Source organism: Diabrotica undecimpunctata, chromosome 4, assembly GCF_040954645.1.
Source record: "Diabrotica undecimpunctata isolate CICGRU chromosome 4, icDiaUnde3, whole genome shotgun sequence".
Lineage (NCBI taxonomy): Eukaryota > Metazoa > Arthropoda > Insecta > Coleoptera > Chrysomelidae > Diabrotica > Diabrotica undecimpunctata.
In genome coordinates, this window is record NC_092806.1 from 10177310 (window position 1) to 10192023 (window position 14714).

The 14714-nt window shown below is 33.5% G+C and overlaps 2 protein-coding genes across 6 annotated transcripts in view; one reads left to right on the top strand and one right to left on the bottom strand.

Annotated features, from left to right (window-relative positions):
* btsz (bitesize) overlaps window positions 1-14714 on the top strand; it is a 513708-nt gene that overhangs the window by 262873 nt on the left and 236121 nt on the right. The window lies entirely within an intron of this gene.
* On the bottom strand, window positions 4402-7607 carry LOC140439149 (uncharacterized). The gene is made up of 5 exons (XM_072528873.1): window positions 7022-7607; window positions 6897-6962; window positions 6739-6810; window positions 6618-6677; window positions 4402-6206 (listed from the first exon to the last, which is right to left on the bottom strand). Exons 1-5 carry the CDS (start codon window positions 7188-7190, stop codon window positions 6037-6039), a joined length of 537 nt encoding a protein of 178 aa, XP_072384974.1. The 5' UTR covers window positions 7191-7607; the 3' UTR covers window positions 4402-6036.

The window sequence follows — 14714 nt, forward strand, 5'->3', positions numbered from 1 at the left end:
GCATATACGCATAGACCTGATGATTTCACGAATGTGGTAGTTAAAGAAGAAGATCGCCCATATTTGAGTCAATAAAATTAGGTCCAGCTAATAAAGGACAACTCAAGTTGTTTTTGAAAGGTTATTGAAGCAATTATTGCAAATTATCCTCCTGAGATTTCTACACTTTGTAGACTCGAATCAATATCGAACGGCGCCTCTCGAGAAGTTAAAATTTATTCGTTATTTTCCTCGACATCGGACGCCAGCTCTTTTTAATTCGAACAGAAATGAGACGGATTCCGTTAATTTCCTTTTCTTTGAGGGTTATTAAATTGGTAAGGAGATCGTTTAATTAAAATTCAGTGTTTGAGGATGGAATAAAAAACCAGATAATTTTGATAATCTGTTCAAAACTAATAATGACGATTCCGAGTAAATCCGTGATTTAGGATTTAACTTCCACATCTTTTACAAAAAATGACAAAGTTTACAAAAAAGTTCGACAACAGTTTTTCGAGTGAGACAAATTAAGCCTACAGGGTTGTCCTGATATTTGACAATACTCATCGGATTTTGTGAAAATGCTAAAACAAGCCGATTTTTATTCCAAATGGGTCATCTTTTAACGATATAGATATTTGTAATTTGTCATCAATGAATGCATGAATAATGTAAATGCCCTAAACGAAAATATCGTAGAAGCTATTCGAGAGGCTCAAGTAAAATGCTGCCCTAAAAGACGCCAAGAAAAAATAACCATTGAAACGAAGCAACTAATGGAAACTAGAAGAAAAATCAAAGGAAAAGAAAGCATTGACGAAAAAGAACTGCCAAAAATAAACAAAGTATCAAAAGCTATAAGGAAAGATTTAAGGAAATTTAAGAATAAAAAAGTCCACAAACTAAGGAACAAAGAAGGAGTCCCCACATCAAATAGAGAAGAACTACTACACATAGTTGAAGACTTCTATCAAGAACTATACACAAGCTAAAGAAAAGACCAAAAGAACTTGGAAGCCGCAGCATCACGCAAAATTATCAACCAGGTTTTAGAGCTCATGCCAGATATCACACTAAGCGAAATCCAGGACGCAATGAAAAAGATGAAAAACAACAAAGCGCCAGGAGAAGATGGAGTCGTAATAGAAGCTATAAAAATGGGCGGACGTGCCCTTCTTAACCAAATAAAAATGTTTTTTAACCTTTGTCTAACAGATTGTTGCATACCAAAAACATGGAACAATGCAGTAACAATTTTACTACATAGGAAAGGAGACAAGGCGCACCTAGAAAACTATAGACCAATTAGCTTATTGAACCACATCTATAAAATGTTTACCCGAATAACTACGACAAGATTAGAGAAAAAGTTAACCAGCCCCGAGAACAAGCTGGCTTCCGCTCAAAATTCGGAACAAACGATCACCTACAAACAGTAAAAATTTTGATAGAAAAGTCGCTAGAATATAACAGACCACTGGTACTTATCTTCGTAGACTTTCACAAAGCCTTCGACACTGTGGAAGACAGCATTATAACTGCTCTGAACAATAGTAGAATAGATTACCGGCTCACAAAGTTAATACAAACATTATACCAAAACGCCACAATGCATGTAAAACTACATGATACCACCAGAGAAATTCATATCAAGCGAGGTGTGAGACAGGGCGACACTCTCTCACCTAAATTATTTATAACGGTCCTCGAATACGCCTTTAAAATGCTAAAGTGGGAAAATAGAGGAATAAAAATAGATGGAGAAATGCTCAATCATCTGCATTTTGCCGACGACATAGTACTTATTACCGAAGATCTGGGTGAGGCACAACAAATGGTACAAGAATTAGAAAACGTATCTTCAACAATAGGTCTAAAAATGAACATGAGTAAGACCAAATTTAACAAATTTAGTTCCCAGCGAACACCTAATCATTCAAAATCAAGTGGTGGAATTGACAGAAAAGTACATATATATCTTGGTCATGAAATCAGAATAGGCAAGGACAACCAGACCTGCGAATTTTAACGACGAATAACACTTGCTTGGGCGGCGTATGGTTCACTAAGAGACATCTTTAAGAACAACATCCGATAGCTATGAAACGAAAGACATTTGACCAATGTGTTCTTTCTATTATGACATACCGAGCGGAAACTCTCACGCTCACAAAAACAACAGCACTAAAAATGCGAGTGGCACAAAAGCCATGGAAAAGATCAATTCTCGGTGTGAAAAAAAAGACAAAATAAGGAATCAAGACTTAAGGAATTGGGCAGGTCACATAGCGAGACTGAAAGACACAAGATGGACCAGAAAACTAAATGACTGGCGCCCACCAGAAGACAAACGCAGCAGAGGACGACCACCAATACGCTGGATGGACGACATTAGACTAATATCCAAGAAATGGCAACAAGAAGCACAGAACCGTGAAGAGTGGCGAAAAATGGGAGAGACCCAAGTCCAGCTGTGGACAGAAGAGGTTGCATGATGATGATGATGAATTTGTCAACCCCCTCCCTTCCAGTAGCACAAACCCGTAATTTTAATAAACCATGTGTGATACATCATTAGATAGCTGTTTTGCTGGAGAATCTAGGCATCTATAATTTTTCTTTTCATATTAACTTTGTTCTTGTGACTATTTCACTAGACTATTTGTAGCTGATACACGTCATAGCAACGCCACGTTTCCTCCTGACAAAACTCCTTCCTGCCGGTGATTTCTCAGCGACAAAATTATGACAGATCCGTCACGAAAGTGTCTGATAATTCTATTGTTGTCACTTTGATAAACTTCATTGAGGCATAATCAATTTTGGATAGATATAATGAATCCAGACGAAAAATCAAGATTGGAATGCCAGTCACGTGAAGAAATCAAAAAATTGGTTTTGGAAAATGTCCCATTCAAGACGCAGAGGTCCAGAAGGAAACCCCCCGAGGAAACCCCCGATGGAGCACAAAAAAAGTTTTTTCACCTTTGCTTATTTGAACTTGCTTGGAGAGGCAATAAGGCCGTAAACTGCAAGATTAACTTTTTCCAGTAGAAATTTGATGTTTTGGGAGAATTTACGGGCTGAATTGAATACAACAGCATTTTTTCCAAAACAAATCAAGGCGGTTCGAAAAGTTTGGCAAGCAGCAAATGGCTGGTAAGAAATTCATCAAACGAAAATTTATGCCTATACAGCGTTCCACGTTAAGAAAATAACATAGCGGAGATAGGGCCATGTATTTCTTATGGACGATAGAAGCGCAGCGATGCCACGATGAACACAAGCACGATTCAGGATTTTCGTTTTCACAGACATGAATTAAATAATTGTTTTTTAACGTAATTGGCCAAAAGTGTCCATTCGAAACAAGAGATGAAAAGTAGGGAAAATTATTTTAATTAAATAAATAGTTTTTACAAAAGATAATTTTATTTTATCTTATTTTAATTATAGTAACGACAGTTTATTTGTTTTTCGGTAAGAATATCATATACCATGAATCATAGAAATCAGTAGAAAATATTGCTTAGTTAAATCATGCACTTTGCCGGCTATTAAAGATTTAAAAGCAAATAAACGGACCGCTTGGAATGCATATATCTAATTACTAATTGCAACTTAAAATAATACGGTGTGCGTATGTCGGCGATTTTATGTCGTTCTCTGAGACTACATAATGATAATAAGGCTTTGTGGTTCTTCAGTTGTTATTCTGACTTTACAGTTAAATGTTAATTGAAAATGGAAATTCGAAAAATATATCGACAATTCTAGTAAACCGCATGCCTGAGAGTTTTGGCAACACTGATCTCCATAAGCCTAATGTTATTTTCTTAACATGAAACGCTCTATAGTTAGATTATTTTTGAAATTAATGGAAAAAAGGGGACCAAAGATTTTATCAGACAGACTCTTTCTTACCGTTCACCCCAACTGGGAGGATGGATCTTGGTTCAAAAACTGTCCACTTGGAATCAACATTGTATCTAAGTGGACAAAAATGTCAGCTGAAAAAAATTGAAATAGACACAAAAAAACATGAAATAACAAACCATTCTCATCGATCTTCAGCTGTGTGAGCCTTGTTCAAGCAAGGTGTTTCTGAACAGGACATAATTAAATTAACGGGTTACTTAAATGGAAGCTCTCTAAAACTATATCTGCAGCTGCATTCCAGTCCACAGATCACCTAACCTCTAGATGCTTCACGACAATACTTTAGTTGGATATGAAATTCAGCGCTCCAAGAGATTTGTATCGGAACTAATTCAAGCGATAAATTACGCGGGAAATTCAAAATTTAATTTTGGTGGGAAAATTTAAATAAAGCTTAAAATATTTAAATATAATTTGGTATATTTGAAAAAAAAATGTATTTGAAATTTTAAAATGTGCAAATTATTTTTAAATTCAAATATACACAATACCGTTTACAAAAAAATAAAACAAAATATAATTTATTTATTTATTTAATACATGTAAAACAACTTTGTATATGAATTTAGAATAGAATAGAAATATGCTTTATTACCACTGAACCAAAAAGTCAGAAAAATAACAATTTAAAATTTACTGAAATTACATAAATCGTCAATATCACAAAATAAAAGATAATAAAATACACAATGTATTGCAAAATTTAAATAAATTGCAAATTGCATAATAAATCCTTACGAACTAATACGTTTAAGTTTCTGCATGTGATACTCAAATATATATTTATACAAATACTTTAGTTACTTGTACATAAAGCTATTCGTTAAGAAACTCTTTTACTGAATAATATGGTCTTTCAGATAGATAGGTTTTTGTTCTTTTACGGAACTTAAGGAAAGAAGTTGCAGATTTAAGTTGCAAAGGGAGATGATTGTATAATCTTTTTACTGAATATAATATAGATTTCTTTACTAACGCAGTGGACGGGATCAGTAAATACGCATTAAAGTTTGAATTTCTGGTGGAGTAGTCATGATTAGGTCTTGCTGAAAAAACATGTAGGCGTTTACGAATTAAGCAAACAGTTTCTAAAATATATAAAGAAGGAAGACTTAAAATTCCGTGATTTTTTAAGTATCTTCTGCAATATGTTATTCTACCGAGAACAAAAAGATACCGTATTGCTCTTTTTTTGTTTGTAATTTAAAAACAACTGTCAGATTGGGCAGCTGTTCTAGAACCCCAAAAAAGAAGACCATATCGTAGATGAGACTCGAACAAAGAAAAATATGTTATTTTGGAAGATGCTAAATTAATTTTCTTCAAAACAGATCTTATTGCATAGCAGGCTGAGGCTAGTTTCTTACTTAACAAATCGATATGAAGGGACCATTTAAGATTGCTGACTATAAAAATACCAAGAAATTTTACAGAATCAATGATACTGATCTGGCTATTATTAAGAAGCAAGGATTGAAGAGCTTTGTAGGATAATGCTACTATCTTATCCACGTTAAAAGAGAGTAAATTAGAGTCTGACTAGGTTTTTATTTTAAATAGATCAGAAGTTATAGTTGCATGAAGAATTGCAATATTAGAGTTTCTCCAGGTAATCCTGGTATCATCAGCAAAAAAAAATGTTTCCATCGGTTTTAAGTTGGTGATGTGATTTATAAAGATAAGGAAAAGTAGAGGACCCAATACTGAACCTTGTGGTACTCCACATACAATGCTTTTGTGACTAGAAGCTGTATCATTTGCTATAACTAGTTATTTCCTATTCCCTAAGTAAGATCGGAACCAATTCAAAGAAACACCTCGAATTCCATAGAAATTTTGTTTTTTTTTATCAAAATGTCGTGATTTACACAATCAAAAGCTTTGGACTAGTCACAGAAAACAGTGGCGGTATAAAGATTATTGTGTAGTGCTTGATATACCTCATTTGGTACATACATAGCATCACTGGTACATTTATTACATAAAAACCCGATCTGACTTTGTGATTTTTTACAAATCATTAAATATAAATATAACTCAAACTAAAAGAGCACATAATACACACTATACAAGCATGAATACAAATTAATGACCAAGATGTATTAAGATGACCAATTATGGAGATAAATAGGATACTATGGAACAGATATTTCTTTCCAAAGAGTATTTGTGGTGTAATTGTTTTAATGCTCCATATAATTTTTTCTTTTTAGTGGTAATTGTACCTCTTGATATATTACACTGCTGCAATATTTTCAGTGGTGTGATATTCTTAAGGGCAACACCTAAAAATAAATGTGATGTTAATTTCTTTATTCAATCCTTACAAGGCAAAATTGATTCATTATATTAACCTTCGTGTAGTGGCATTACTGAGTGAGAGACTTGGTAGACTGTTTTTTGATGTGAGTATTAAACAATTTATTGTAAGTACTAGAATGTTTCAGTACCTTCATATATCTTTGTTAGATTTTAGCAATGGGAGATTATAAACACAGGCAAGCTCCTATTTCTAGTTTTTAGCCCCAGCTGGTCTATGACACTGAGGCAACTAAACTTAAAAACTCTAGTATCACTACCAGAAGGTTAAGCAAACTGTTAATTTTATAGTTAATCATATTAGAGAATATTTACAAATCTGCTGATGACAATACAAAATATAAAATTTTAACTACAATTAACTTTTAAATCCTTACTCTCATCAGTTTGTATTAAAATTTCTTCGTTTGGTAACTGTGCATCATTGTGTTTGGCAACTAAAAAGTTTCATAAAATAGTAACCAATTTGAAAATTATTGTTATCTTCGTAATACTTACTACAATGGGGTATCTCAAATGATTGAAACATGTGTGTAGATTGTGCATCTCTACTTGTTGAAGGACTCTCAACTAAAACAAAAAGTTAATATAATAATTTATACCATGATTCATTCAAGTAAAATAATTTTTATTAATTACATATTAGGGTTACTTACTTTCGTTTACATTTGCTTCCACACTCAACATTGAAATACTTCTGATATGTAAATTGGAAGAAGAATCTAAAATCAATCATCAATCAGTTATTTGTTCTCTAATATCAAATATTTATTGGACTCACCATACAAATGTAAGCTAGGAATTGCATTTTTATACAATTTATGGCTCCATGAAGAAACAAACTTATCTTCAAAGTGTCTGTGGCAGATTCGTTTTGTTTTAAAAACTGTCCAGGAATTCATCATATCTAAATTAGGATTTTTTATAACACTAAGCCACTTCCAAGGCATGTCTAATTGATGACGAATTGGTACATTGTAGGATACATTTATTGTGAAAAACCATATTTAACTAATTATTATTAATCTGCAAAATACTGTTTGAACACCGCCACGAACATTTAAAACACAGATCACTGAGGTAGGTGGTTTGTAATTTACAAACTAATTTGAGGTTAATGCTAACAATAACCCAGAGATATTAAACCAAGTTTAGTTTAATTTCTTTGCAATAATAACCATCAAATTCAAATCAAAATCTGACTATATAGATGCTAATCAATTATTAGCGATTGACAATTATAATTTTTAGTTGTGTTCTAAACCTAAACTGCAGAGTAAAGGTCAGTAAAGGTAAAGACAGAGTAAAGCGACATCTGAAGATTTGTATCGGTACTATAAATGACATTTAGTTTAGTTTGACCTTGAGCTACCTACGTGAAACGTCTAGTTATTAGTGGTCTGTGTTCCAGTCACCACCAAAAGTTGATCTCAGAATCTCGAGAATCTCAGAACAACAAATGAAGCTGGACCTTCGATTTCCCAAATGCTACAGGTTAAAAATACACAAAATCATCCTTTGGTAGAAAAGAATGGGCAAACTACTATAGCTTATAATAATTGTGCGTTCAATATTTTTAACAAATAAATATTAGACGTATGTTTTAGAAACATTTTTAGGAAATTTGTTTCCTAATGGTTATTTAAAAATTGTCTCTTTGATCTAGTAACTTATAAATATTCTTCCTGTGAATACAATTCTCAGTAGTTAATTTTGAAAGGTGTACCAAGAAAATGTATGAAATCCTGATTAGTTGACTGGCTAAAAGGTTCAGATTTTGACACAAATTAGAGACATGTGTGAGAGTGTAAACTATATGGGGTCGAAAAAGAAGACGAGAATGGAACTAACACGTTAACAGAATGGGAAGAGAGAGACTTTCCCGAATAGTAAGAGATGGAAAACCAAAAGGTAAAATACCACAAGTCAGACTCCCTAAAAGATGGAGAGATAGCTGGCAGCCAACATCGCAAATACTGCTAAATCAATGGCCTTAAGGCAAAACAATAGGCCTTAAGGCCTAACATACGAAGAAGAAAGATGAAGGTTATGGCGACGTTGAAACAGAAGTAGAAGAACAAACAACAGAAATAAAAATAGCTGACAAAACAACACAATATGGCGAAATAAAGACATTGGAATTGAGGCTAAATCAAGAATACCCTAAGCTACTATAAGGTCTATACTGATATACATTGCAGAAACAAGGAGCAGAAACAACAGAAGTAAAGGCACTTCGTGGCATAGCTGAAAGACTCTTCTAGACAGAAAACAAATTAAAACATAAGAAATACATGTGGGGTAGGCAATATTAACATATGGGTTAGGAATGAACATTGATGCAGGTGGATGAAGTATAACCAGGCGATTCGCATAGAATAAAGAAGGAAGAAGAAGAAATTTAAATTGCTGACTTACGTTATATAAATATTACTTTCACGGCGTTTTTTTTTTGATGGCCCGCTGTAAGTGAAATTAATTTTTCAAGATCTGATCTGATTTTTTTTATTTTCCTTATTTTCGAAACCTAGTGTAAAATCAAATTAATTTCCGATTGTCGAGAAGAAACGAAAAACAATTATTATTTTTATACAACAATAGTGATAAGAGGTAGACGCAAACGAAAAACACAGACTTTTATCTGAAGACAACAAAATATAATTAAAATAAATATTTTGTCAATATCTGCCAATTTAGATATATGTCTTTGGGATGGAAAGTATATTGAAAAGCAAAGTGGACATCGGGATTTTATATCAAAAATATCCAGAAAACTTGAGCGAAGAGAATATTGTTTGGATATAATTTCCCACAAATATATATGTATGTATATGAAAATATTTTTAAAAGTAGGCGAAAGTTTGGAAAATTTCATTCAAATTATTAGTGACATTTTATTCGGAGAGTATCCTACATTATTTGTATTGGACGTTTAGTTTTATCTTTTTACATTGATAATAAACGAAACAAACTTATTAAACGAGAACGATACCTAACCACCGATGTCCTGTTTCAAAAACAAACGGAATACCAAAAAAAAGCTAAGCACAAGACTAAAATCAATAGAGACACTGAAACAAATGGATATAAACGGACTAGCCAATAAAATAAAAATAACTGTAATAACATCGGTTAAGAAAATATGCTCAAACACGAAAACAGCCAAAACATCTAAACTCCAACCTAATACAATTAAACTACTCCAAGAAACACGAAACAGAACAGATCGAACTTCGGACAACTTAAAAAGTTTAAACAAAAACGTGAAGAAAGAAATTAGAAACGATCATAGAAACTATACTAACAATATAATAAAAGATATACTACAAGATAACTGCAATATCAAAGTACTGAAAGCAAAAAACACAAGCGGCATAATAAAAATCATAGAAATAAAAAATGAGAAAAACGTCACCGTCCGAGACAGAAAGGAAATAATCGAGGCCATTGAAAAATTCTACACTAAATTATAATTATACACAGCCACGCCAACGACGTACTGAACGAACAATAATTAACACAGGCTCAGAAGAAATACCGGACATAACCGACTATGAAATAAGAATGGCCCTAAATCAACTAAAAACGAATAAATGTCCGGGATAGGATAAAATTACAGTTGAAATGTTGAAAATTGGTGGCAGAAAAATGGAACAGGTATTAAATATTTTATTTAATAAAGTAATTGATGAAGGAAATATTCCTCAAGAATAGTACAACTCCGAAGTCATTCTACTATTCAAGAAAGGAGACAAAGCAAACATCGAGAATTACCGATCAATATCCTTGCTATCACATCTGTATAAATTACTAACTAAAATCATAACCAACCTATCGAGCAGGCTGGATTCAGAAAACATTTTAGTACCATAGACCACTTGCACACCGTAAGAACACTGATAGAAAAATGCACAGAGTATAATGTTCCAATTCATAATGGTGTTCGTCGATTTCCATAAAGTATTCGATTCCATCGAATTATGGGCAGTGCTTGAATCTCTAGAAAATGCACCTATAGATTCAAGATACACTAACATAACTAAAAACATATATGAAAATGCCACCATGCAGATAAAGCTGGACGAAAGCACAATAACTAATCCCAGAAGACTACAACGGGGAGTAAGACAAGGAGACACCATCTCTCCTAAACTATTTACCCTTGCTCTAGTAGACATTTTTAAAAAACTAGAATGGAACAACAACTGTATCAACGTCGACGGATCATACTTAAACCACTTGAGATTCGCAGATGACATAGTTTTAGTAGCCGATAATATCCACGAACTAATGATATGTTACAACAATTGAATGCAGTTTCAGGAGCGGTAGGCTTAAAAATGAACTACAACAAAACAAATATACTGAGCCGAGACCAGACAAATATAACAATGGTCATGTCATGTCACAGGTCACAGGTCATGTCAACAAACTGGGAAAACCAAATCAAGATGCTGAAATTCAAAGAAGAACACAACTGGCATGGGGCGCTTTCGGCAAACTAGCATATATCTTGAAAAACACCTTCATTCCTGTAAACTTATGAAAAAGGTGTATAATACATGCATACTACCAGTTTGTACCTACGGCTTGGAGACAGTAGAACTTACCAAAAAATCTGCTAAAAAATTAGAAACAACGCAAAGAGCAATGGAACGAATCATGCTTGGAATATCACTGAGAGACAAGATTAGAAACACCGAGATAAGACGTAGAAAGAAGATTTGGGATATTGTGGAAGAAATTACAAAAATGAAATAGTGCTGGGCAGGTCACGTAGCCCGATATAATGACAACAGGTGGACACGGAGAATTCTAGAATGGAGACCAAGGACGACAACAAGAAGCATGGGAAGACCTCAAAAAAGATGGGTAGATGACATAAGAGCAGTGGCAGGGAAACAGTGGATTAGATTGGCGCAAGATAGAGAAAGATGGAAGCAATTGGAGAGACCTACATTCAGGAGTGGATGGAAAATGGTTGACAAAGAGAGACAAAGAGACATTGATAATGTGTTAAATTTGCCACAGAACAATTGTTTCAGAAACAAGTTTTAAATGGTGTATAAGACCAATGAATAATGAAACTCAAACGCTTATGAAGACGACCTTTATTTTAAATGTAAATAATAACTTGTAACGCAGTCGATAGAGGCGCTGATAAAACATTGATTTTTTTTCGTTTTATATTTATATTACACTATAATAACAATAAATTGCTTTTAGAGTATCCGCTAATATGCCATCCATCCCTGGGTTTTTTTTTGTTTCTAAGTTGATTGAGACCCTTCTCTACTTCTACTCGTAAAATGATTGGTTATGTGTCTTTGATTCTATGTTTCTTGTGTTCTGAGACTGATGCATCTTTTGAAGTGTCTTTAAATAATGCTGAGTAGTAATTTTTTCAGGTTTTTGCAATGCTCTCTACGTCGGTTATTAGGGCCACTACTCTCGGGACAAATATTTAAATTTTTAAATAGTTCATGTCTTCCATGGCGGTTTGAATATTGCTGCAGTTCTTGATACACGTTATTTACATGGTTTTTTTATCTATGATGCACATACATTTTATTTTTCTGCTTATCTCCTCTCTTCCTTCTCCTTCAGTATTGTTTTCTGTTTTTTGTGCTATATTGTAGCATAACTATTCTTTTTTCCCCTAATTCTAAGGTTTACCCTGACATCCAATGTTTATTCGTTCAATATTCTTACTTTTCTACAGTAATTACTATTTAAATGGGAATAAGCCACAATTTAAGGTTAAAATACGTTTATTGACGTTTCAATTTCCACTTCGGAAATCGTTCTCAAAATACAAACATTAGTAAATTATTAAATTATTAAATTATTAAATCTACAGTAGGTAAGGAACACGCAAAAAAGAAAAGATATGTTCCTTCCTTTCATTACATTTCCTTCTTCTATGAAATAAATTTTATCATCAAATATCAAGAAACTTTTTTAGATAGTGCCAATTTATGACCTTTACGAAACTTATAAAGGTCTTACCCTAAACGTATATTTGTGAAAAACTTTTCTACAAATTTTTAGTTTACAGAAAACGATAAACTATGACTCTTTGTATTTCATTAAGAAATAATTCTTAAAATTTATCTTAATAGAACGTTAATAGAAAATATTTAGATTGTTGGTTGTTAAAAAAATATTTGGTTTGGAATGACTGATAATGTTGAATACGTAAATAGTGTTGTATCGGTCTTTTATTTTAAAACAAATACTATATCTAAGTATTGTAGAATTTTCCTAATCGGCAACGCAACCTAGATGTTTTAACATAACATCGATTGTGTAATGTTTACTAATATTTGTACTTGTACTGATAGGGAAGTGTTGGATCTGGATATGTAATGTGTGTACATGGCATCCACATATTAGTATACCATGATGCACTTGTCATCTTAATGAACGCGACCGTGGTAAACTGATTGATCGATGATATGTATTTCACGATTCTCTTTACAGACTTTTCAGTGAACGGGATACTTCATTTTTATTGTATCTGTTTAGCCTTATCCATTTCCGTTCTCTTTGTGATTTATTTCTAAATAATGAATTCATTACAAAAAGGAACTTTTCGAGTCTCCATGAACATATTATAAGAATATTATTTCAGAAAAGACTACATACACAAAAACTATGCTAAGTATTAAAAGTTTGCTAGTATTATAAAACGTTGACGAAAAAGAAAAAATACTGCAGAACAAACACTAACTAAAAAAATTGACGAACTTGAGAGTTTATATAAATCACGATTTGAATCACTATATCAAAATGTTCTCTATTCTGCGCCATTCTAGATGTGGCTTAACAGATTGATTGCCGAATACTCCGATTGGAGTTTGGAGTATCGGAGTATTCCGGACTCCTTTGACAACGCCGCCTACTTCGATCAGAGTATGGATCACACAATCGAATTAAGACTAAGTAAAGTGTCGGCATTTTACGTAGACGTTTTAAATTTTGCGGCGTGACTGATAGGTGTGTTTTTTAGTAGTAGGTACTGTCGGTTCCGCAATTTTTTTTTCTCAATCGGTAGTTTTTTTCGAGTAAAGATGAGTAATCAGCCAGGCCCTTCTGAATTAAAGAAGAAGGATTCTACTGATAAAACACCGATTGTTAGGAAGAGGAATAAACCTGTAACTCAAGCGGAACTTTTTCATTATTTAAAGAACAGTTAGTGTAGCAGTGATGGTGCTTTTTCATCTGATGGAAGCGATAGTTCAGACTCTGAACACTCTGAAGATGAGGCTGTTGTTGAAAATGTACAATTTGTAGATACGGCACAGACTACTGCATGGAGTAATACAGGTTCAATGAATAAGATTATATTTTCAAAGAAACAGGAATTATTAGTTCCAGTGCCTGGTAATGGAACCCCATTGGATTTCTTTGGACTACTGGTAAATGATAATCTTTTGAATGATGTTGTACAGTTCACAAACATAATATATGCTGTAGAAGTTTTTCTACGTGCAGGAACATTTACAAAATCTAGAATAATAAACTGGCAGGAGTTTGGAAGGAGAGCCGTAACAAACGGTTACTGAATTAAAATTATTCTTAGCATTACTTCTGCATATGGGCACTATCTCCTTGACAAGAATAACTGATCCTCTATTTGACATCCCTGTATTTAGAAACAATATATCGCGAAATAGATTTCTTCTTATTTTAAGATGCCTTCATTTTACACCTCCTAATACAGAGGCAAATGATCGGTTATGCAAAATAAGATATGTTGTCGACTACTTTACTAACAAAATGACTGAAATTTATTATCCCGTGCGAGAACTGTCACTCGATGAAGCAATGGTACTTTGGGGTGCGCGTTTGCAATTTAAGCAATACGTTAAAAACAAACGACATAAATACGGCATCAAGTTATATAGTTGACAGAACCAAATGGTTTGATATTAAAATTTCATGTGTACCAAGGCACTTCAGATATCTGCACTGGCCCTCTTCTGAATGAAAAAACGTATTGTATTGTGACATTAAGAGTAGATCGAAAGGACAATCCAGAAGAAGTAAAACATGCTAAGCTCAAAAAAGGTGGGGGCAAATCTATGTTCTGTCAAGAAGTACATGTTGGCAACTGGCGCGATAAGCGAAAGGTGACGTACATTACCACAGAATACGACAATTCAATGGGCATTTTCAAGAATAAGAGAGGCCAAGAAACTAAGAAGCCAGCAGGCATTATAAGTTATAAGTTCATGTCGGGTGTTGATCGCCAAGACCAGATGTTGGCGTACTACCCATGTAGTAGCAAAACAGTTCGATGGTATAAGAAACTTTTTATACATATTGTGTAGATGAGCTTGATAAATGCACATTATTTGTATAATAAGCAGACCCCGGGTGGCCATTTGGGACTGTATGACTTCCGATTACAAATCATTCGAAGCATGTTAGGTGCGCGTCCTGTTTCGCCTATCCGTTATTTCCTCAAA

Excerpts from the sequence above, each read along its gene's own strand:
- LOC140439149 (XM_072528873.1), bottom strand. The coding sequence starts at position 7,190 with ATGCCTTGGAAGTGGCTTAGTGTTATAAAAAATCCTAATTTAGATATG. Across the intron at positions 6,963-7,021 it reads TCCTAGCTTACATTTGTATG|ATTCTTCTTCCAATTTACAT; the intron begins GTGAGTCCAATA and ends GATTGATTTTAG. Across the intron at positions 6,207-6,617 it reads TTTAATACAAACTGATGAGA|GTGTTGCCCTTAAGAATATC; the intron begins GTAAGGATTTAA and ends ATTTATTTTTAG.